We start from the raw sequence: 23,115 nt of genomic DNA on the forward strand, positions 1-23,115 counted from the left end.
TGCTTTCAATAAAGATTACAAGTTAATTATCAAACGTATATCACAATAGCACCATTTTGAGCCTGTTGAACTGTTGGAAGTAAATACATTTAGCTAATTTTAGAATTTAATTGAATGCCTTCACAAGGGGTAGATTTAGAGCTACATATATTACACATTAAATGAAGACACTGCATTTTCCAAATGTATAAGATATTTTAATAGGAATGACATTTATAATTTTTTGTATGTAGTGCTAGCAATATGTTAAGATAGTAGAGCTCATTCATCTTCCCCATCAGTTACATTCTTAAAAGATAACCCTGTTACTGTCTACTGTACCATCAAAAGCACAATAAACCACTTGGTCAAGATCATTTCTCATTTATGCTCCATTTCTTGGTTTAATCAATTACAATTATATAATTAAAACCACTGAACAAGTTAACAATATAAACCTGCTAAGTTCTTTTGCTTTTCATGGGATGATGCTTCTGTGGTCCTAGTGGTCTGCAAACCATTGTACCTCACAGAGCATTTGACTTAGCTGCACTCACTCCTTTCAGTCTTCCATTCCATTCAGATTAGAAATGTTACGAGTTTTTTTAAAAAAGAAAAATGAGTTGATCAACATCATAATAATCAATTTTCTGCTCCTATTTCTTATGTACTTATGCCAATTGCAAGATAATTTGAAAAAAAATTACCTCCCGCTGATTCAAGAGCCTCTCCAAATCTGCTGCCATTTGGTTTTTCATGCGAAGTAAAGCAGCTTTTTCTTTATTTAACTGACTGAAAGAAAAACAGATACATTTGGTTATAGTAAGGATAACACGTCTTGTTTAACAAGGCTTTTTTCCCCAGTTGTGTACTCAACTTACCAGGTTAAATGAACACGAACTTCATGTAGCAATCACCCAAATACTTTAAAGATTGGTACATGACCGCAGGTTTAAAAAAATACATTCACAAAGCTCATCTTCACGAGGGAAAAGAGTTTGAAAAATTATAGTTAAATAATTGAAAAATGACACACCATGGCTGCTGGACGGCAGCACCTGGAGGTTGAACTTAAGTATAGACACTGGTGCAAGCTGAGTTTGAGGTCAAACCTAACTATATTACATAGGGATAGGTAGCTGCTGCTGAAGCTCAGCATTGCCAACTGCTGGAAAATCCATTTAATGGGTTATAGCTTGTGCCCATATTATAGTCAGAACGGTGACAAAAACACAACTGCAAATTTTTAATGGTGAACTGTGCTGCTCACTATTTACTACTCGCCATTTGGCAGCAACTCTTGGCATCTTCTCTTTGCTTAGTGATAGCTCAAACTCTCGCCTGGAAGGTCAAGAGGAAGTCAAGTTCTGTGGCAGGACTGAGGCCCGCAGAAGCGGTAATAGTTACTGGTTTCAGAGTCTTCTGGCTGCTGTCCCAAACACAGAAGCCAGTAGGTCTCCATCTTCACACTTAAGGCTAACCTGGCTAGCCACAGGAGCCTGCACCCTGCTCAGATCGGAGTAGGGTTGGGAACAGGAAGTAAGGTCCACCATCAGTGTTGGCTCCTGTCAAGCAAAGGCCCAGGAGAAAGAGGCAGGAGGTGGGATCTATCAATCCCACCTTGTGCCCATGTTATCACCATCTCTGCACCTGTTCAAGGTGAAAGTACTTCATGCTTGCTGGTAATACTGCCAGGCATTCCTGGGTATGTAAGGCAGCCTCTGTACCATAATATGCTGCGATTTAAAAGGAATAATTGACTGTTTCAGAGTGTAAATGGGCCTGGAAACATCATGCCAAATTGGCAGTGGGTCTTGTACCTAATCCAAACTGGTAATGTGCATAGTACACTTTCATTTTTACACTGTACTGTAGTTTGAATTGGCTCAGTGTATTTAACAGGTCAGAAGAGGCTCTTAAAATCTACTAACATCTCAAGGTTCATCTTTTTACTGCTGCTTTTCTAGAGGTTGGGTTATTTAAGTTTAGCAGTACTGGGAACCACATGTTGGCCGTCCAAGGAGATGAAAGGGGTATAAGTCTTGATGCGATTGGTAGTTCAAGGTGCCAATTTTTCCTGTTTAATTTGCCATTAGGCAAACCTTGCAAGCTGTCACTATTTTCCAAAGGCTTCTAAGCTGCAGACAAAGGGGTAGTCAAATTCTAATAAGCTGTATAATATTAAATCCAGCTTGCCACTAATTTGAGTAAGGACCAAAGGAAGCATGAAGATGCAGCAAGGCCTAGGGAAGATTTTGTTTCCTTGCCAATTTTCATAGTAACAGTACAAGCTGTTTATCAAGAGGATGAGCACCTGGGACTAGATAACAATCTAATGATGGCAAGAGGCAGGCAAAAATAGAAATGTCATCAGGAGATGCCTGATGAACTTCTGCCAAAAGCATCTTGAACCATAAAAGGCCATTCGACCCCTCGAGCCTGCTCTGTCATTCAATAAGGTCATGGCTGATCTGCTAGTGCTTCAAATTCCACATTCCCATCTACCCCTGATAACCTATGATTCCCTTGCCTAACAAGAATCTATCTACCTTTGCCTTAAAAATATTCAATGACCCACTTCCACCACCTTCTGAGGCAGAGAGTTCCAAAGTTGCACAATCCTCAGAGAAAAAATTCTCTGCAACCCCTAATTTTAAAACAACGCCCCTTAGTTCTGGACTCACCCACAAAACATCCTTTCCACGTCCACCTTGCCAAGACCATTCAGGATCTTATATACTTCAATCAAATCACCCCTCACTCTTCTAAGTGGAAACAAGCCCAGCCTGTCCAACCTAGCCTCATAAGACAATCCACTCATTCCAGGTATCAATCTAGTAAACCTTCTCTGAACCGCTTTCAACGCATTTACATCCTTCCTTTAATAAAGAGACCAAACTGCACACAGTATTTGAGATGTGGTCTCACCTATGCCCTGCATAACTGAAGCATAACATCCTTATTTTTATATTCAATTCCTCTCGTAATAAAGAATAGCATTCTATTCGCCTTCTTAATTACTTGCGCTACCTGCATACTAAGCTTTTGTGACTCATATACTAGAACACCTAGATCCCATTGTGCCTCAGAATTTTGCAGCTGTTCTCCATTTAAGTAAGAAAAATTAATGAATGCTGAGAGCACAACGGTGGCATGGGTATTCGCTCACTGTATATACTTCGCAAATCTGTAAATATTTTGCTTATCTGAAATTCTCAACTCATGAATGGCTCCTCTATCTGATGCAATGTTCCAAGGTCATACAAGTGCAACAGATGGCGCCCCCCTCCTCACTTATCTCCCATTGTGTCTCTCAGGTATATGGTGTTTTGCACAATCTAATCACAGTAAGTCGCCTTTCTTTCCACAGCAGCGACACAAGGAAAGCCTGTTGCTCTACCAACATGGTAGTTGGGCAATGCATATCTTAAGTTTGCATCAGAGGATCATACTTTGTTATTTTAGTCATTCATGGGATGCAGGTGTCAATGGCTAGGCCAGCATTTATTGCCCAACCCTAATTGCCCTTGAGAAGGTGGTGGTGAGCTGCCTTCTTGAACTGCTGCAGGCCATGTGATGTAGGTGCACCTACAATGCTGTTAGGGAGGGAGTTCTAGGATTTTGACCCAGCGGCAGTGAAGGAACGGTGATACATTTCCAAGTCAGGATGGTGTGTAGCTTGGAGGGGAACTTCTAGGTGGTGGTGTTCCCATGCGTCTGTGAATGTTACTTGCCACTTGTCAGCCCAAGCCTGGATATTGTCCAGGTCTTGCTGCATTTGGATATGGCCCGTTTTGGTATCTGAGGATTCTTTCAGTCAAGAGGATTTGATAAATATATTTGATTCCATATCTTTCCTGTGACAGACTGACAACTGATGCCAAAACAGGGAATAATTCTGTCATGACATGGTCCTGCCAAAATAAATTGCTGCCGTTGATGGTTACCCCTTTATTTATCGTCTGGTCCTTTGAGAATGATTCACAGATATCTGATATGTCAGGACTGTCAGAAACCTAATCAGCAGCAGGGGACAAGTTACCTTGGAGACAGCGAAAGTTCGCGAGATGCAAATTTAGGAATGTTTTGTTATTTGGAAACAACAATTTCAGTCCAAAAATGGCAAAAAGAATTACATCATACTTGGTGCCGCTAAAAGTGTTTTAGTTTTAATTTATTTCAAGTTCAGGCCACAAGTATAATTTATTCACCACCTCAAGTTCTAGCTCCAGATCGTTATCTGTTTTTATGTTACATTATATACACACACTTTAAATAAATGTAATATTGTTATTGATGATTTGTAGGTTCTCTGACTGGGGCTTTTGACAGTCCCGGCAAACAAATTTCAGTTTAAGTTCAAGTTCAACTAAAGTTCAATTTTTGCAAAACAGATTCAAAACAGGATAAAGTTTCAGATAGGTCTGAAATATATGAATGACTGCTCATGTTGCATACATCATAAATGTTATTTTTAGAGAGTAATCACCAGTGTTAAATACAAGTCGTGGTGCCAAAAGGGGACCTTTCCATTAGCACTAAAGATGGACGGCTTGGTCAATTAGCAATAGGATATGGGTAGGTGCAGGTCCGAAGGGACAAAGGCCCAGTCCACACTGATCTTTGCCAGTGAATACTATCACACACCAACTAGGCCTTCAAAACATTGACAGTCAATGTGAAATGCTGATATTTGGGATATATACAAGGACCCAAATTTGAAATATATTCTGTGCGACCTTAAATCAGCTATGGCAATGTCCCTATGTCAGGGTAGAGAAGGTAAATAAACGCTGGTGTAGGGACGCCAGATGCCGGGATTCAGTTTGCTCTGTTAGGCAGGTATAGCAAACCATTGTAGCAAGATAAATATTTTGATCAACCCAAGTACAAATTTTATGGGATAAAATCAGATTCACATATTCATGTAAGAATAAAGTTTGCTTCGGAGACATGCTCACACAGTATGAGTTTGAAAAAAGGTTATCTTAATAAGAAATGTGTTTATACCTCTGGCTACTTCTGTTACCAGCTATTATACTTTATCATTCTGTGATTCTAAATGGAAACATCCTTCATATACAATTAGAAGCTAGTGCCAGGACAGATTGCCTGAAAGAAATGTGGCACTGACATCACATTGAACTTTTCTTTTAGAAGTATGTGAAGTGTACTATTGGAATTGATGGAATGTACTCCAGTCCTATTGAGCAATGCAGAAGATATAAAAGCCTAGATTCTCCACATTAACAGCAGCATCAATCCATTCACTTTAAATAGTTTAACACCACCCTAAATATCAGTAGAAAATCTATTTGAAAACCTCTTCTCTGCTAGTTATCATAATCTACCATATGATTTTTAAAAAAAGTGTAGAGACTCTTCAAACGCATATTGGTACCCATATCAACTTGCTTCAGCAGCAACTGGGTGGCAGACAGGGTTAGCAGGCTATTTTTCCTCTCTGGGATCTGGGTTCGAGCCTGGCTGAAAATCTCCTCCCTCTTCGCTGGCTGTCTGAGTTTCAAGTGAATGTAGTTTGTACAAAATACTGCATACCTGAACATTAATATTCAGAGCGGCCACAAGGATGGCTGGTGAGAACTGCATAAACTTCACAATGGTGCATTGAAAGGTCATTCCTCTGTGATTACTGCTAAAACACTGTGCTGTGGCAAAGTACTCGGAACTTCACTCTGCATGTAGCCTGATCTGAGAGAGGTCAATTCTGATGCTGAATGCCAAAAAGGAGAAAATATTCAACTTGCCAGTACCAGCAGCTCTCAACTTGTTGTGCGCAATACCACACATTTCTTTTTGACTTATAACTTTGCCTAAACTCTAGAATGATCATCATAGGTCCGTCAAACTACTTTCCAAATATTATAGGAAAATAAATGCCAGTAGTGGAAAAAGAGCCTCAAAAATTCCTTATAATTTTTGGCACCACCAGCTATGGTTAGTTGGACACAGATAAAAACGCTTGAATTTATCCACAATTACAAACAGGTCGGAGTTATCCTTTAAAGTTTCTGTGAAAAGTTGGCATTAGAGATGAATGTGGATTCAGGTCATGACTGAGCTTTCAATTCATATAAAATTATGGATGCATTGAGTTTCCAAGTTGCTGCATTTAGCATGACTTAGAACATATTCTTAAACTGCACTGTTTTTTAAAGTTTTCATCAATCTCCTCTGTTGTCCAGCTATATGTGACTACCATTGCATGGTTGCTAACTTTGCCTGCGTATTTTGAGCTATTTCTGCCCTGCTGGAGTCCCTCAAGGATCTGTCATTGGTTCCCTTCTGATCCATAGCTTTGCCTTGATAAGATCACCCAAGAGCCATGGGATGAGCTTTGGCAGCTATGCTGAGGAAAATCCAGCTCTATCTCCACTACCTTTCTTCATTTTACGATCACCCCGTACCTGCAGATTGCCTGCCATTAATAGTGGATCAGACAACATCTCCTCTATCTGAAACTGGGGTGGACCTAGGCCACTGTTTCTTTGTCATTTGCTCAGGCTGAATCAGGCTGTGGAGAACTCTGGTGTCCTACTCCACCCTGATCTGAGTTGCAAATCCCAAATCCTATCCACCACTAAGACCTTTTATTTCTATGTCAGCAACATCACCTGGCAGAACACCTACATCATTGCCACTGCCACCAAACTCTTAACCCACACTTGTCAATTATAAACTAGATTTCTGGAAAGTGTCATTCATTGCCAGCACGATTCAATGCAAGTTCTTGGAAACAGGGAAAAGAAATTAAAAATGTAGATTGGCTGGGGTCAATCACAATGTTTGTTAACCTAACATTCTCTCTAATATGACATTTGGAAAAATTCTATGATTGTACTGCAGCTTTAAATGATACAGGATAACAAACTGCATGCTGCACACACCTTCTACAAAACCATGGCAATATTTTCGTCCATGTCTTGATTCACGTCCTCCTTTTCCTGTACACCCTCGCCATCCTATGGAAATGAAGGCCCTCAGCCCCATAGCATCATCAACACGTTGTTCAGCTTTCAGAAACAGCAAGCCTTTGTCGCAGTGTTACATAGTAAGTAGTTTCAATGCTTCTGGACCCTCTTGCTGGGCTGTACTGCATGATTTATCCAGGCATCTAAAATGAGACTTCAGAAGCCTGCAGTCTGTTCTATGGCATTTCATTCACCTGCTGGGTAAGGTGACTAACAAAGCACAGTAGCTGCATATTGATCAATTTAAAGCCTTTCATGTTCATCAAATTGAGATGGTTGTCATACGGGGCTTTGAGTGCCACAATGCATTCTGTCAGTTGCTTACTGTTGCTGTGGGAACCCTACCAGTCTGTAGTAATGTCTCTATTTCTCTGGTTTTTTAAGATGTATATAAAACTAGTGGTCTGCCTGAATAGAGCACTTCTTCGTGAAATGGCGCATGTTGCCTGTCTCATGTGACAATAATCACCTGCTGCTGTCTGGAAGGATTTAGCTGCAAATAAATTCAAGGCAGTGGTGACTTTGAGTTGTAGAGGCATATTGTCTGTCTGACTGAAGTAGGTTGCAGGTTTTCAGTCAGCTGTTGATGTATCACTCTAGTTACCTCTGGGGAGGGAACACAGGTTTCTGAGGCAGCTACGTGCAGAAAAATTTAAGCAAGACCATGTTTATCTGTGAACTCTGGTGAGTAGGTATCTTCATTTGGGAAACATATGTCTTTTGTGATGCCTCACTCTAGAATCCCCATTTGATCCTCTTGCATCTCCTCAAAACAGAGTAATAGAAGGGTTCTAATTGCAAAGTTCACAATCATGTTTCCTGAAGAACCAAATAAACAACCAAACAAATAGAGCAACAAAGGTCTTGATGCACCCACCAGAGGACCAAATGGCTAAAATTAATATTCAGCCAAAGAACAAATCTTCAGCTCCAACTAACAAAATGCTTTTGTAATATGGTATCTACCTCATGAATAGCATTTTACAGTTCATGCTTACACTTGTATTGTGCAGTAATAATTTAGTTCTGGTTTGGATGGAGGTTGAGAGAAATGGAGCAGAAGCGGCAGTCATTAAAGGGGAATGATGCTGAGAATTCTTGTGCATCTTACCAATGTAGTTTAGGCAGTAGCCATTACCTGCACATTTTACTCAGCTTCATACAACCAAATTGCCTGAGAACAGGCAGTAAATCAGAAAGAAATCCAACACATTGTATTTTCTTACTGAAATTATTTTACATTATTCCAAGCATTACAAAGTATTTATAGCAAATAACATAGCCATCCAGCTCAAGAGGTTCATGCAAGTATTTTTGCTCCACACAAGCTTCCTCACACCCTTCTTCATCTAGCCCTTTCAACATATCATTCATTTCTTTTCTCCCTCAAGTGCTTATCCAACTTTGCCTTAAGTTCATCTTTGGTATTTGTCTCAACTATGTGGTAGCGAGTTCCACATTCTAGCCACTCTGTGGACAAAGCAGTTTCTTCTGAATTCCCTATTGCATTTATTAGTGATCATCTTATATGTTTGCCTCTAGTTCTGGTCCCGCCCGCAAGTGGAAACATCTTCTCCATGCCTAACCTCTCAAACCCTTTCATAGGCTTAAAGGCCTTGATTGCATCTCCCCTTTGTTTTTTTATTTTCTAGAGGAAAAAAAAGAGCTTCAGCCTATTTAATCTTTCCTGATATGTATATCCTCAGTTCTGGTGAAGCTAATAATTCTTGATATTTACCAGACTTCATTCTCCAGTTGAGAAAGTTGTTCTTTGTATGTCTGAATCTGAGCGTCTCTCTGGCGCACTGTTTCAATAAGATAGCTGTAAGGCTGTTGTGCTTGATTAAGCAAGGCGTTGGCATTTGCAAGCTGGATAAAGAAAACAAGAGAAATATCTTGTTGGCAATTACTTTTACTAACAAACAAATTGTGTGGCATTATTAAAACATTCATGGAATCAATCACCATAAATTCAACAGCCCTGAACATACATCTGAGATAATTACAAATTAATGTTTTCGGAAAGGAGAAAAAAGGATGTTGGATTGCTTGGTGGATGGAATAAAGCAACAGTTGAAGACTATGCAACAGATCAATGACCCGGTAAATATTAAAACCAGTGATTTAATGCATTTTGTAAGGTATACTCATACCTCTCAACAGAAAATATTGATTAGCTGCAATTAAAATTAAATTTTCAATTCATTCCATCAATTGACAACGAGCATTTAAAATGTTCTGTGGTTTGATAAAGGGCTACTTACTGTGCCTACAAAATATATTTTTAAAACTAACCTTTCAAAGAAGTGGCAAGTACTCAATTTTAAGGATGCAAGTTGCACACATTGTGAATGCAATTTTGCACCAGCTACAGGAAACATTCCCCATCAAATTATTATAACTAATACAGAGTTGCTCATACACTCACACCGCTACAGAGCTTATTATCTTTGTCGCAAAGAAAACGTGACCAAACCAGCTTTATATGGAAATATTAGCTATACTGATGTGTCCAAAAACTCAGATGTTACAAAAGTAGTGCAGGAAAGAAATTCTGGAAAAAACAAAACTGATAATGAATAAGAATCCAGCTGCATACAATGTCCACCTACAACAAACAGAGCGATGGATTATTATGCCTTTACTACCTTTACTAATGGAATCCTGGGTATCAACAAATGCTGAGGCGGGGGGCGGAGAAGGGGGGAGGCGGTGAGCAATTCCGTACATTTTCTGAATGTGTCAAAAATTATAAGCACTATTGGAATTACTAAATGAAAGCTATGCTGGAGTCCCCCATCGACCTTCACAGAGTTCACTTCTTCCAGGGGATCTCCAATATAATCCCATTATTCTCCAGTACAGGGACATTTCAGGGCTTTCTATGGCCCCATTTAAGTTGGTAGAGCATTCCTCCTTGCCCAGTCACTACTGATCAAAGTGCTATGGTTGATAGTTCAGTCTAAAAACAACGGCCCATAATTTGCGGTCAAAATAACGGTGAGGCTATTGGTGCTCGCTGTTACTCATGTGCAAATGCAACTGCAACTTCAGGTGAGGGAAGATGCATGATGAAGCATGGAAATCCAAAGGCTGCTGTCTTAGATGGATTGCTCCACAGCTAGCTTTGCAAATATGGTAACTCTTTGTCTACCTCACCACTGAAATGCATTGAATGATGAAAAATTGCAATACTCGCATGGTAAGTGCAATCTAAACTCTCCACAGAAAGTTAAGTGAACTCTAAGTATCTTTTTAATCATAAGATAAGTGTTAACTACTCAGTCAATCTCTGGCACTGAACATTAACTATTACAAGTGTGTATTCTCATTCCTTTTGGTTTTAATTGTTGGAGATTTCAAAAGAATGAAAAATGTAAGATTTAAAATTTGTAATTTTTAAAAACTTTTCCCTCACTTCTTTTCCCTCTGTTTCTCAATTCAACCTTTATTTTTATCTTCATTTGTCTTTCTGTGCTGGACTTGTCATTGAATTTACCTACTCTAAACTCTCTTCTCAGTTCTTGTGCTGTTCATTTTACAATCCTTCAATTTGTTAAGGAGATACACAATTGCTTGTCCATTCACTCAGGGGCTAGATATCCAGTTTCTTCTTGTTGCAATATTATCAGCTTGCACTTCCAGCAACTTGCCACTGAAAATTTTTAAAAGAGCAAGTCTGGCAAATAGCAGATGCTGTTATCTTCAGTCCTGTGGGAAATTATGCCCCATTGTTTTCAATCAGGCTGAACCAGGTTAAAATTCTCAGAAACTGACTCCCGTTCCTTACCTGCTACCACTGATAGATGAGTAGCTTTCCCCCATACTACTTCAAACATTAAATCCAAGAGACAGTCGAAATTAGTCAATAAGGGGCTAGTTAGATCCAATCAACTCTAAAAACCAGCCTTCAAAGCCCCCACCAGTCGATAAACAGAGTCGAAACTAAATGCTAGCACATCTTGCTAGACTCGCCCAGAGGCCATATATTGCTAAATTGTCTAATTCAATCCACAATAAAAATAGGAAAAGTTGAGCAACACGTAAAAACGATGTAAAATACCAAGATGCTGCCAGCTGGATATTCTGCCTAACCATTTCTGCGCCCTCACCTGGATAATTTCTCAAGCTCATAGTAATTTAAACAATTAGGGTGGACATCATGATTATTTAAAGTGCTACTGTGAGGATGAAAATTACTGCCGCAGTGTAGCATAGCAAGTAATGTCTGGTTGAAGGTGGCCAGGAATATTTTTTGGTCTTTAATTTTGATTGCTTTTAAATTAATTACACTAAAGCGGGCTCTTTAAATGTAAGCTTAAAATTGCTCAATTTGAATTACTGCTTCTCTTTGGCCAACAACAACTGAATTATCAGGATAGGAAAGTGTATTAGAAAATGGAGATGCTGCCTGGTATTTCTTAATGTTTAAAACAAAACTACTAGGGAAATGCAAGGGCAGTTTCTTTCTTGGTTGGCACAATGCATGTCGTAATCAGGCATGGCCTGCAAAATAACTCCAGTCTTGCTGGCTGAGCTGCACGCTCTACAATTGCAGTCCTCAGAAAGGTTGCATAGCATAACTGTTGCACAGGATTGGGTTTATTTGCATCGCATGCAAATAATGTTGTAACATGTGCACGCAAAACTTTGATAAGTCATTAGGACTCAATAATTAATCCAGCAGGGAATAACTGAAATGGAACTAGCTGACAAAAATTATTAAACTAACATATTGAAATTTGAATAGTTAAATAACGAAGGGTAGTGTACCAGGAATGCATGACTTGGTCAACAATTTCAGCTAAGAATACAATACCAAGTAAGTTTTCAGTTTGGATTCATAAATCCAATATCATCTATTTACATTAAACATTAGTGCATCTATCATTAACCACTATGATATTTCAAAACACTACATTTCTACTACTAACCATTCTGAACAGCTCTAAAATAATGAAACACATAATCAGTATAAAAGTTACGGAAAGAAATGTCCCTTGGTAGTTTATTGCTGAAGAGAGATGTGTTACCGAAGCTTTGTGTTTTATACTCAACAGGACAGATGCAAGAATACCAAATTGCTAACGATCACAACAATTTATACTACAGGAGAAAAAAGTGCCGACTGATTGGTAAATCAACTCTGATTGGCCGAGGTGTGGCCATGGGGAAAGCAATGGGGAAATAGCTCTACAAGCTTCTGGGTAATTCAAAAAAAGGTGCAAGGCTTGAACATATTCCTTTTGTTCACAGAAAATGGGTTCCTACGTTTGAAAGTATGTTGCTTCTAGCAAGCATAAATGAGCCGCGTTACAAGCTTGACTGCGAGGTACTTAGGCCATTTGTTCCAACAATTGGCTGATCGAATGAGGAGAGTGACTGCCCTTGACATCAAGGCAGCATTTGACCGAGTGTGGCATCAAGGAGCCCTAGCAAAACTGGAGTCAATGGGAATCAGGAGGAAAACTCTCCGCTGGTTGGAGTCATACCTAGCACAAAGAAAGATGGTTGTGGTTGTTGGAGATCAGTCATCTCCCCTCCAGAACATCACTGCAGGAGTTCCTCAGGGTAGTGTCCAAGGCCCAACCATCTACAGCTGCTTCACCAATGACCTTCCTTCTATCATAAGGTCAGAAGTGGGGATGTTCGTTGATGATTGCACAATGTTCAACAGCATTTGCGACTCCTCAGATACTGAAACAGTCCGTGTCCAAACGCAGCAAGACCTGGACAATATCCAGGCGCAGGCTGACAAGTGGCAAGTAACATTCACGCCACACAATGACCATCTCCATCCAACAAGAGAGAGCTCAACCATCGCCCCTTGATGTTCAATGACATTACCATAATTGAATCCCCCACTATCAACATCCTGGGGATTATCATTGACCAGAATTTGGATAGCCATATAAATACGGTGGCTACAAGAGCAGGTCAGAGGCTAAGAATCGTGTGATGACTAACTCACCTCCTGACTCCCCAAAGCCTGTCCACCATCTACAAGGCACAAGTCAGGAGTGTGATGGAATACTCCCCACTTGCCTGGACAAGTGCAGCTCCCACAACACTCAAGATGCTTGACACCATCCAGGACAAAGCAGCCTACTTGATTGGCACCACATGCCTCCACCACCGACGCACAGTAGCAGCAGTGTGTACCATCTACAAAATGCACTGCAGGAATTCACCAAGGCTCCTTTGACAGCACCTTCCAAACCCACGGCCACTACCATCCAGAAGGACAAGGGCAGCAAATAGATGGGAACACCACCACCCAGAAGTTCCCCTCCAAGCCACTCACCATCCTAACTTGAAAATATATTGCTGTTCCTTCACTGTCGCTGGCTCAAAATCCTGGAACTTCCTTCCTAACAGCACAGTGAGTGCACCTACACCACATGTACTGCAGCGGTTCAAGAAGGCAACTCACCACCACCTTCTCAAGGGCAACTAGGGATAGGCAATAAATGCTGGCCCAGCCAGCGAAGCCCACATGAATTAAAAAAAAGAATCAAACAGCATGTCCCTTCAGTTATTTGTAATAGGCAGAGTACAAACTGTACTCAACCAGTCTGCCCCTAGCAAAACCCAAAACGTTTATCGTTGGATGTGATTCTGTGATTGTACAGCAAATGCTGCCCAATGTGAGTGCATTAATAGCTACAACTAACAACCAATTTAAGATTATCAGTTGAGCTTGTAATGTGGTTCACTTACGCTTGCTAGAGCTGACACAGACTCAATCAGCTGAATGGTCTTCTGGGTGCTGTACAATTCTATGGTTACTTTTTCTGCTCTCTCTGCCACTAGTGGTATTTAGTTTAGGTGAGGGGGAGGAGACAGTGCCAGAGAAAGGGGAGAAGAGTGGAAGCATCATCTCATTAGCAGGTCTGTGACTACAATAAAATGTCTCTGTATCTTTTTTTCTATTTACACACGCAAGAAAAAAAAAAAATCCATTCATAGCCTTCAGAAAGGGAACTCTTATGTGCAGCTACTAATTTAAATTTGGAATATCATTCAACTCTCCCAGGCCCAGTTCCTAATGGCAGAAGTCAATGTGGATCTTGTTGGCAAACATGTACCTGGGGAATTTAACTTTAGCCTGCAAATTGTAAAGAAAACGTATGTGACTTGAAGTTATATTTTGCTCATTGTTTTAAAGTGATAGCTTGTTAAGTGAAGAAAACGCTGGCAGGCAGATAAGGTTGCTGGTTCTGAAATTTCTGAAATACAGAGAAATCAACAATCAGTACATTTTATTCATGCATGCCAATCTATGAAACTAGCAACAGCCCTGAAAACCTGACACCATCATCAGAATATTGACAATTCAAGAATAGCCCTGATTATAAGCTTTTGAGATGGACGTAAGCAGTTGTACGGCTTTGTAGCTGAAGTATACCAACATTAGTTTCTCAAGTACAAGTGAAAGAAAATATATGAAAGCGGAGGCGGGGGGGGTAGAATCCAACTGTAAATTACCCAAAATTGATGGTGTTTTTTGACTGATGTTCGGTGGATGTCTGAGGCATGTTGCCCAGGAAAATTAAATATTTATATAAAAATAATGCTTTTTGGTTCATTTTAAATACTATTATTGTTCACAATGGAAAACTAAGTGATTTGGATTTTCAATAGATCCTTGCTTCCCTAGCATTCACTCCCACGCCCAGCCTTCTGTCCAATTCCACAGAAACTCTGAACCCCATTCAACTCGCCACCACTTCACAGAGGCACTGTGGGGTGGGGGTGGGGGGACTTTTAACCCCCCCAAGAGTGGGTAGATTTTTGTCAGGTGCAATGTAAAAAAGTTAAAAAAAAGCTGAAGCTCAATCCCATCTCGCCCACTGATACCAAAAAATCCTGCAGATTCTGGGAATCTGAAACAAAGACAATAACACACTGGAAATACTCATCAGGTCATGTAGCATCTGTGGAGAGAAACAGAGTTAACGTTTCAGGTCGAGATGACCTTTCATCAGAGCTGTTGAACTGTTCTGATGAGAGGTTATCGCGCACTAAAGTGTTAATTCTGTTTCTCTCTGTAGATGCTGCCTGACACCTGCAGAGTATTTCTAGCATTTTTTGTTTTTATCACAACCCGTGCACTTTAACTGAGATGGGATGGGGACCCAGCCAGCCCAGTCACAGGAGGCAGGCTGGACATTGAAATATTATAACGAGGCTGCTTCCCTCAGAATTAACAACCATTTTGAATTTAACCCTGGCCAGCTATGTATCTTGGGCCTCAGAAACCTGGGCAGCTAAAGAGAAGTGAGGACTGCTGGTATAGGAGGTAATTGGCTTTTCACTTCTCTGCTGCGTCCAGTTGACTGATTCACTTAATCATTGCGCTTGGACACCCGCTCCAACTGATCTTCCCTCTGCTCCAGATCCCATGGACACCCGCTCCAACCCCCTTCTGATCTTCCCTCTGCTCCAGATCCCAAACTTCCCCCAATCTCAGTCTCCAAACTCCCTTCAGACCCTTCTGATTCACTTCTGGCCTCCAATCTGCCTCTAAACCAACTGAACCTCCCCCAGCCTCCAACCTTCCTTCCATACTGCACTGCTGCTGGCCTTTCAGATCCCTCCTTCCTTCCTTTCTGCTCTCTGCCTGTTGCCTGGTACTGAAAGTTACTTAGCCGATGCCCAGCCAGTCTCTCAATCTAGCTGCAGCTGAGAGACAGTGTCACAAAACGGTAATTGGGTCCTGCCATTAAGTTTGGCAAAGGAGGGAAACCAGTTTTTTCAGGTTTCCCAACACATTATTAACCTCTTCCCCACTGCTCTCTCATCGCCCCTCTTGTTCGTACTGGCATTCTCTTCCCCTTCCATCTTGGCACTCTTTTCTTACATCCCATTGTTCTCCTCCTCCAAATTCAGCAGTTGAAGTGGGCATCCTTTCCCACTTTCAGTTCATGTTAGCATATCCTTCTCTCACCCCACCCAGCTAATGCTGGCACTCTCCGTCCTACTGCACCTCACAGCACCACTTCCAGATTCTCTCATTTTTCCCAAGGCAACAATCCCTGGCTTCTTCACCTTTCCTTGATTGCCAGCCATTTCCACTTCAATAGTATCCATTCCTCAACCGCCCCCCACTTCATTAATGTACATATCTCCCTAACTCTTTCTTGCTGTTAATGCAAAGAATTTCAGCTGCTGCATGCTGAAAGCAGGAAGTTCTGCTCTTGCAGGAATCCCAGCCTTTAATATACAGCAGCCAGGATCCCTTGCATTCGTGCTAGGGCTGGAAGAGTGGCACTAAGGCGAAGGTCTGTGTTGACTTTGGCAGCAAACATTAACCAGGCCATGAAATTGCTAATGCTAATGTGGAATGCTGACGGTCTTAACATGTAAATTCGATCTCTATTTTAAATGATGTTTGTCAAGTTTGATATTCTGTATCATTTTTTTTATCTCATGGGACGTGGGTGTCACTGGTTAAGCCAGCATTTTTACCGCCCTTCCCAAATTGCCCCTGAGAAGGTAGTGGTGACCTTCTTTAACTACTGCAGTCCATTTGGTGTAGGTACACCCACAGTGCTGTTAGGAAGGGAGTTCCAGGATTTTGACCCAGCGACATTGAAGGAACAGCGATATAGTTCCAAGTCAGGATGGTGTGTGGCTTGAAGGGGAACTTGCAGGTGGCGCTCCTCCCATGGATCTGCTGCCCTCGTCCTTCTAAGTGGTAGAGGTTGTGGGTTTGGAAGGTGCTGTTGAAGGAGCCTTGGTGAAGTGAAAAAAGAGCTTATAGTAACAACTGCAATTTCTTAGGTGTCTTAATAATAAAAAATGGCACCTAAGTGGCCAATTATTCATAATAAAATCTGAAAGTAATCAGTAGCCCATCAGAAATTGTAGGTTAATTTATATAAATTGCCTCTGCTGATCTTAGTTTACATATAAATCCAGTCGACTATTGAGCAACCTAATCTGACTGTGATCATTTGCTCGCTTGTTTACTTAAACTTAAAGATCAAAAAATTTGATTGAAAATAAATTTTTCAAGTTTGTTTTGAAGTTAAATCATTTCGCAACAAAATTATGCTGATAAAATAAACAAAAAGTTATTTCCACTCAATCTTAAAAATGTGTACTTCTGGTAAATCTCAAGAGAATTTTAAAATATTACTTGTGCTCAAGATGCAAACAGTTGGCTCCATTTAGAGAATGGCTCAGTGAATTTGTGGTAAACGTACCCATACATGATTATGTTAAATAAAAATATTCCAGAGTTCAGTTTTTGATATTTCATAATTCAGTTCATGACACATATTATTAACTTGAGGTGGACATTTAAGCTTTTGTTCCAGAGTGAAAAATGCAAACTTCATAGTGTTTTAATTTTACATTATTGGGGCTGTGGATAGTCTCACTCCCTCTGGTACTACTTGCTGATGACTACAGTTTTTCTGCATGCCTTTCTGGAGTATATGTATTTCTTCCAAATCATCTTGGATTATGATCAAATGGAACTTTTATTATTCTTGCTCTATTAGTTCAGCGTGCTTTAACTGGGATAGAATGATTGAGATCACATAAAAGGAACAGACAAGTTTAAAACTGTTGGCAATGGCTTAAAAATGTATAAAATTTTTTATTTATGCTCAGCTTAAAGCAGTGCGACACATTTTAAATAAGTATCACTGCATGAGTTCGCTACTTAAAAAACAAAATAATACTTCAAAATTTGTTTTTAAAGCATGCATATTTTTATAATTCTGTAACATTGATGATTTTCCTCAAGTTGTGTAAACATAAAAACACCCAACTATACACAAGGGCTTAAATAATTAAGCAGAACTCGACACAAAAAGCCCTCTACCCCCTTCCCTTGTAAATTTATTGTGCAACTACCAAATCAGTAATTTTACCCTTGGAGTTCATAGCAGTTCTGTTTGTTTGTCTTTGGTGTATAACATATTTGGGGACAGAGTTTTTCTGGGACTTAAGTTACCCTCAAGTAGGGATTCTTGACAAAACACAAGTGTTAGAGCCAGAGATGTTGGGAGAATGGGTGTTACATAAGTAGGGGAAGAATTTCCTACAGCTAGTCACTTCAACAGAAATGTCAACAGGTAACAGTAAGGAGTCAAAAGGCAGCAAGGAAGGGGAGAAACAAAAAAAAATATTTTGTTGGATAAGAGAAATAAACTACATATTAGAAAAACATGGGGAAAGAAAATTCAAACCAACCAGTCAATATAGCAATTGTTCTGACGAAAACCTCTCAACACACAATTTTACAATCATCACTCTGGCACTCCAATATAAAGGATTTTATTAAAAATTTATGCTCCCTCATTAAATTCAGTTATCTCACCTCCTTTTCTTTACTGCTCACGGAAATATATGCAGGGGCAATCACCAAATGTATAAAAAAGTAATTTCATGTCAAAGCTAGCTAGGATCAGCAGCTATGTTGAAAGCTGGAATCAAGCTGGGGCTATTATATTTAAGACCATCAGTTTTAGCATCAACATGCATATGTATTTAATTTTGCAAATATAAAACTTTTACTCATCATAACCATAATTTGAACTTGGAAACAGTGATTGCATCATAAATAAATGACATTCCCTCAGTTTAAATCTGTTGGCTTTCAGCCTTACAGAAATTGAGCTTGCGGCTAATTCAGCTAGTTAGTTAGAAAACCGTATATATCTCATGTCAAAGGAAGCAATTGATCAAAAACAATAACCTCTTAAACCTTCTTCCTCTAAAATAATAAAATAGAAATTCAAGACACATGAGTTGGCCAATATTTGAACACTTGCTTTTGAACTAACTATTGGTAAATTTCGGTCGCAATTTCCTATGACTTGAACTGCTCGCTATATATCCTGAGTTCGAAACCAAGATGTAGTATCGCAGAGTAGAGATGCACTTAATATTGGTGAGTCTGGGAATCAGCTTAGCTGATGACAGAACTGATTCACACTCCCAGCATTGACAATAGGCATGGATAACTCCACACAGAGATTAGATTGCTCCTGGCTGGAGGAGTTAACAATAAAGATCTGAGAGGAAATCATTGTATTCTCTGTATTCTACATTGATTTTGTTCAAGTTCAGAACTGAAGAGGATGAAGTTGTTTTCTGTAGTGATGCAGATCAGTCTAACAATGGAGGTAACTTCAGTTAAACGGTTCAACACTTTCTTGACACTTTAGCGGGGTAACATGTAACAGAATGGAATGCCAGCAGACATTTTATCCATCAAAGATGATAGAGTAAACATGGATTTAAAAAAAAATCACAGGAATTATCCAAAGTCTTAGTTTATGCAGCTAAGAGTTAGGCAACATTATCAGCTACGCTTTAACCTTATGAACATTTGAGTGCTTGCTTCATTATAAGGCCTATGTTGTGATCCCATACTAGCTGGGTGGGTAACTGCACCACTGTAATACTAGGCCATGCAGATGAGCAAGGACATGGGCTTGAATGTTGGTCTGTTGATTTCAGCCAAGATGGAATTAGTACCCCTTAGTTAGGGAGGCAAATAAATTAAGCAAGGTTGCCTTTGTGGTCATTATTTCATGTCTCTATTGGAAAGGACACAAGAACAGGCTCTGCAGTGATTATCCTCTAGTTGAGCAGCCCTGATGACGTCCATTCTCTAAATTCTACATGAAAAATGGCCACATGTGGTTCCCTTGGAACCATGTTCCAGTATGAGGCGCCGCCATCAGAGAAGGAAAGGAAAGCTTGGAAATTGCAGTGAATACTTGAAGGTAAGTAATCCTTTAAACTAAGTTTAAATGCTGGATTATCAGAAGAATATGCAAATGGAAATGTTAGCATGCTCATGAAAATTTATTTTCAAAAAACATTAGAAGAGGTAGCAACATTTAAAAAAAAATTGTAATAAAATACATGGACATATAAATAATGTTATTTTAAAATCTATTAAAGAGACAAACAGCTACTCAAGCATGGATGCAGTCTAAGTTGTTAGAGTAGGAAATCAATGGTATGAAGTAGAACCTTAATAGTTCATGGCAGCATCCCTACATGCTCAAACAATTGTGACAATGACAAACTGAAATGTAAGTACTTTAAATGTAGGCAGTTCAATGAGTTTGTCACTTTCTTAGTGAGGCTTGTCATCACTGGGGAGGGGAACTCACCAATTTTCTTTGCTGATAGGTTTGGCAAAGGCAAGATAGAAAAGCTGATTCGCTCCTTCCATTTTAATTGTGTCTGTTAGAATTATAAACAGTGCACACTTTCATGGGATTGCAATCCAAACCAAAGCACACAGAAAAATAACACTTTGGATGCCTTTCTATTTCCCCTTCGGATACTTTTGGATGTTGTCTCCTCCTGTGTACACCACAGTGTGGTCTTTGGAAGTATCTTCTGGCTATTGAGTAATCACTAATGTGTTAAATATAACTATGACCTATGCGTAGGCAAAACAAAATAGTACTTTCCTGTTACAGATTTAACATGGAAAAGACCTCAAGCACCAGGGACAGAAAGGACTGCCCCACCTTGTCAGAAATTTTGAAGATACCTACTAGGTTTCCACAAGAATATAACTAGGCAATGTGAAATTTGTGTAAAAGCAGTTTGTGGTAAAAGAAACCATGTATGAAATCTGATTAAATGTTTGCTTGTTAGTATTTCTAGTAGAATGAATAGTGGATTTGATGGTAAGAACTTGTAGCGGGAGTCAAAGATTATGGTTTCCATCTTCCCAATATTTAACCATTGTGTATTGCATCAAGTAAGACTAACAAATGAGCAACTGCAGACAGCCATTATTTCCAACTCTGAGACTGTGAACTTCACTGTTGTGGCCTGGATCTCGCTGAAATCTGGTGGGCCTCCCCATACAGCTCAGGAATAAAACTCCCTTGCAACTATTTCTTTCTGCCATTTCCATGGCTGTGGCCTCATCACAGGCCTCCTTCTACTTCAGCTTGTTGCCTTTGCTCAAAAGTTTGCCTGGATTTTATTGTTCTTTAGGTTTTCTATGAACGTGTCTTAAGGTTGATTACTAAGTCAGTGACATACCCATGGTGATGGGAGAGTTTCTTTAATTCGAGAATATAATCTGCAACAGTCCCACGTGACAACTGCTTCCATTCAAGGAATGCAACTCAGTGCAATCTCAATCTTAGTCATGCCATAATGAGTCCAGAATCTCACTGATTTCAGAATAGTTCCTAGTACTGGGATCTCACAGGCAACATTATTAAGACATCTCCTCAAAAGCATCTGGCCTCATCATAGTGAGGAAAATATTTACTTTATCCTCACCTCCTATTTTACTGGCTTTCAGCCAAATGTGTAACCTTTGTTTGTAATTACACCAATCCTCTTTGTTAGGGGTGAAGTCCCCCACTGTCCCCAAATATGTCTTCAGTGTCATTTTTCAGTTATATACTGTGCTGACTCACTGTGCACTTGAATACAATGTAAACACACCAAGTAATCTTTTAAACTGCTCAAACTTCTCAGTTAGCTTTAGGAGTTTCAAAATGTGGGTCACAATGTCCTCAGTCCTTAATTTCTCAAATTAAACGTAACATAAAAAATCTTATCCTATCCTCATCATCATTTTTCTGTTGTTTATTGCACCAAGTAAGACATGCTCAATTGCAGGCAGCCACTATTGAAATAACTTCATTTACACCTCCCTTGCCAGAGAGGGCAGCAGGGAAGACAACATAGCAAAATGCTCAGATCTTGCAATATACTACACGGTTGAACTTGTGGATCATCCAGGACTGGATATCTGACAAGTTATCTGAAAACAAAGAGGCAAGGGAGTATTCATAGAATCATTACTAAACAGAAGGAGGCTATTAGATCTGTTGAGCTTGTACCTACTCACTGCAAGAGCAATCCAGCTAGTCCCACTCCCCTGCTCATTCCCCCTAGCCTTACAGTTTTTCTCCCCTCATGCACTTGTCTAAATCCCTTTTGAATGCCTCGATTGAATCCATCTCCAATGCATTCTCAGGCTCTGCACTCCACGTCACTCACTGCTTAAAACGGTTTTTCCTCATGTCACCTTGGTCCTTTTGCCAATCACATTAAATTGGTGTCTGGTTTCTTGACTCTTCCACCATTGGAGCAGTTTCTCTCTATCTCCTCTGTCTAGACCCCTGACAATTGTGAACATCTCTATCAAATCTTCTCCCAACCATCTCTGATTTAAGGAATACATCCCCAGGTTCTCTAATATATCCACATAACTGAGCTTTGCAGACCGGGAACCACTCTGGTAGGTTCACAGTTAGTAGTGTAGCAACAGCGCTCACACTCAGCTAAAAGAAAGCTGCCCAAAAAGAGCTAGTGATCACTGCAGTGTAGTTTTTCCCTTTCTCAGCAGCAATTTAAATCTAGCACCAAGCCAAGGGATCTTTGGTAAACAGCAGTGGTGATGCCTAGAAGCAGGATAAGCAGGCAATCATACAGGAGTATTCTCACAGACAGCAAAATATATGATAATTGGGCTCAGAAGCTAAAATATCAATTCTCATGAAGCTATTAATGTATATAATATTATTGGAAAATATTTTTCTTTTTAAATAGGGGTTTAGTCTGTGGGTGTGTCTTAATTGGATTAAAGCCTGGGTGCTTTTATGTGTACTAGTTTTGATATGTAAGAGAGATAGTGTGCATTTGCATTTTTTGAATAGAGCATTCAGGACCTCTGTGGGGTGCAAACTTGACACCTATCTAGCAGCTACCAAGCAATATATTTATATAAAAGCAAAAAACTGCGGATGCTGGAAATCCAAAACAAAAACAAAAATACCTGGAAAAACTCAGCAGGTCTGACAGCATCTGTGGAAAGGGACACAGTTAACGTTTCGAGTCCGAATGACCATTCAACAGAACTAAGTAAAAATAGAAGAGAGGTGAAATATAAGCTGGTTTAAGGGGAGGGTGGGACAAGTAGAGCTGGATAGAGGGCCAGTGATAGGTGGAGATAACTAAAAGATGTCACAGACAAAAGGACAAAGAGGTGTTGAAGGTGGTGATATTATCTAAAGGAATGTGCTAATTAAGGGTAGAAAGCAGGACAAGCAAGGTACAGATAGCCCTAGTGGGGGTGGGGTGGGGTGAAGGAATCAAAAAAGGCTAAAAGGTAGAGATAAAACAATGGATG

General features: G+C 39.9%; 1 protein-coding gene across 2 annotated transcripts in view; it reads right to left on the reverse strand.

The window, feature by feature from the left end:
• The window catches only part of pibf1 (progesterone immunomodulatory binding factor 1), a 129,469-nt gene that overhangs the window by 7,635 nt on the left and 98,719 nt on the right, over positions 1-23,115 (reverse strand). For both annotated transcript variants that reach the window (XM_078545990.1, XM_078545991.1), the window contains 2 exons: positions 8,710-8,840; positions 687-771 (listed from right to left, as the gene is read on the reverse strand). In XM_078545990.1, the coding sequence (XP_078402116.1) occupies positions 687-771; positions 8,710-8,840 (216 nt within the window). The remainder of the gene's footprint in view (positions 1-686; positions 772-8,709; positions 8,841-23,115) is intronic.

This window comes from Cetorhinus maximus, chromosome 7 (genome assembly GCF_964194155.1).
Source record: "Cetorhinus maximus chromosome 7, sCetMax3.hap1.1, whole genome shotgun sequence".
NCBI classification, from domain to species: Eukaryota; Metazoa; Chordata; class Chondrichthyes; order Lamniformes; family Cetorhinidae; genus Cetorhinus; species Cetorhinus maximus.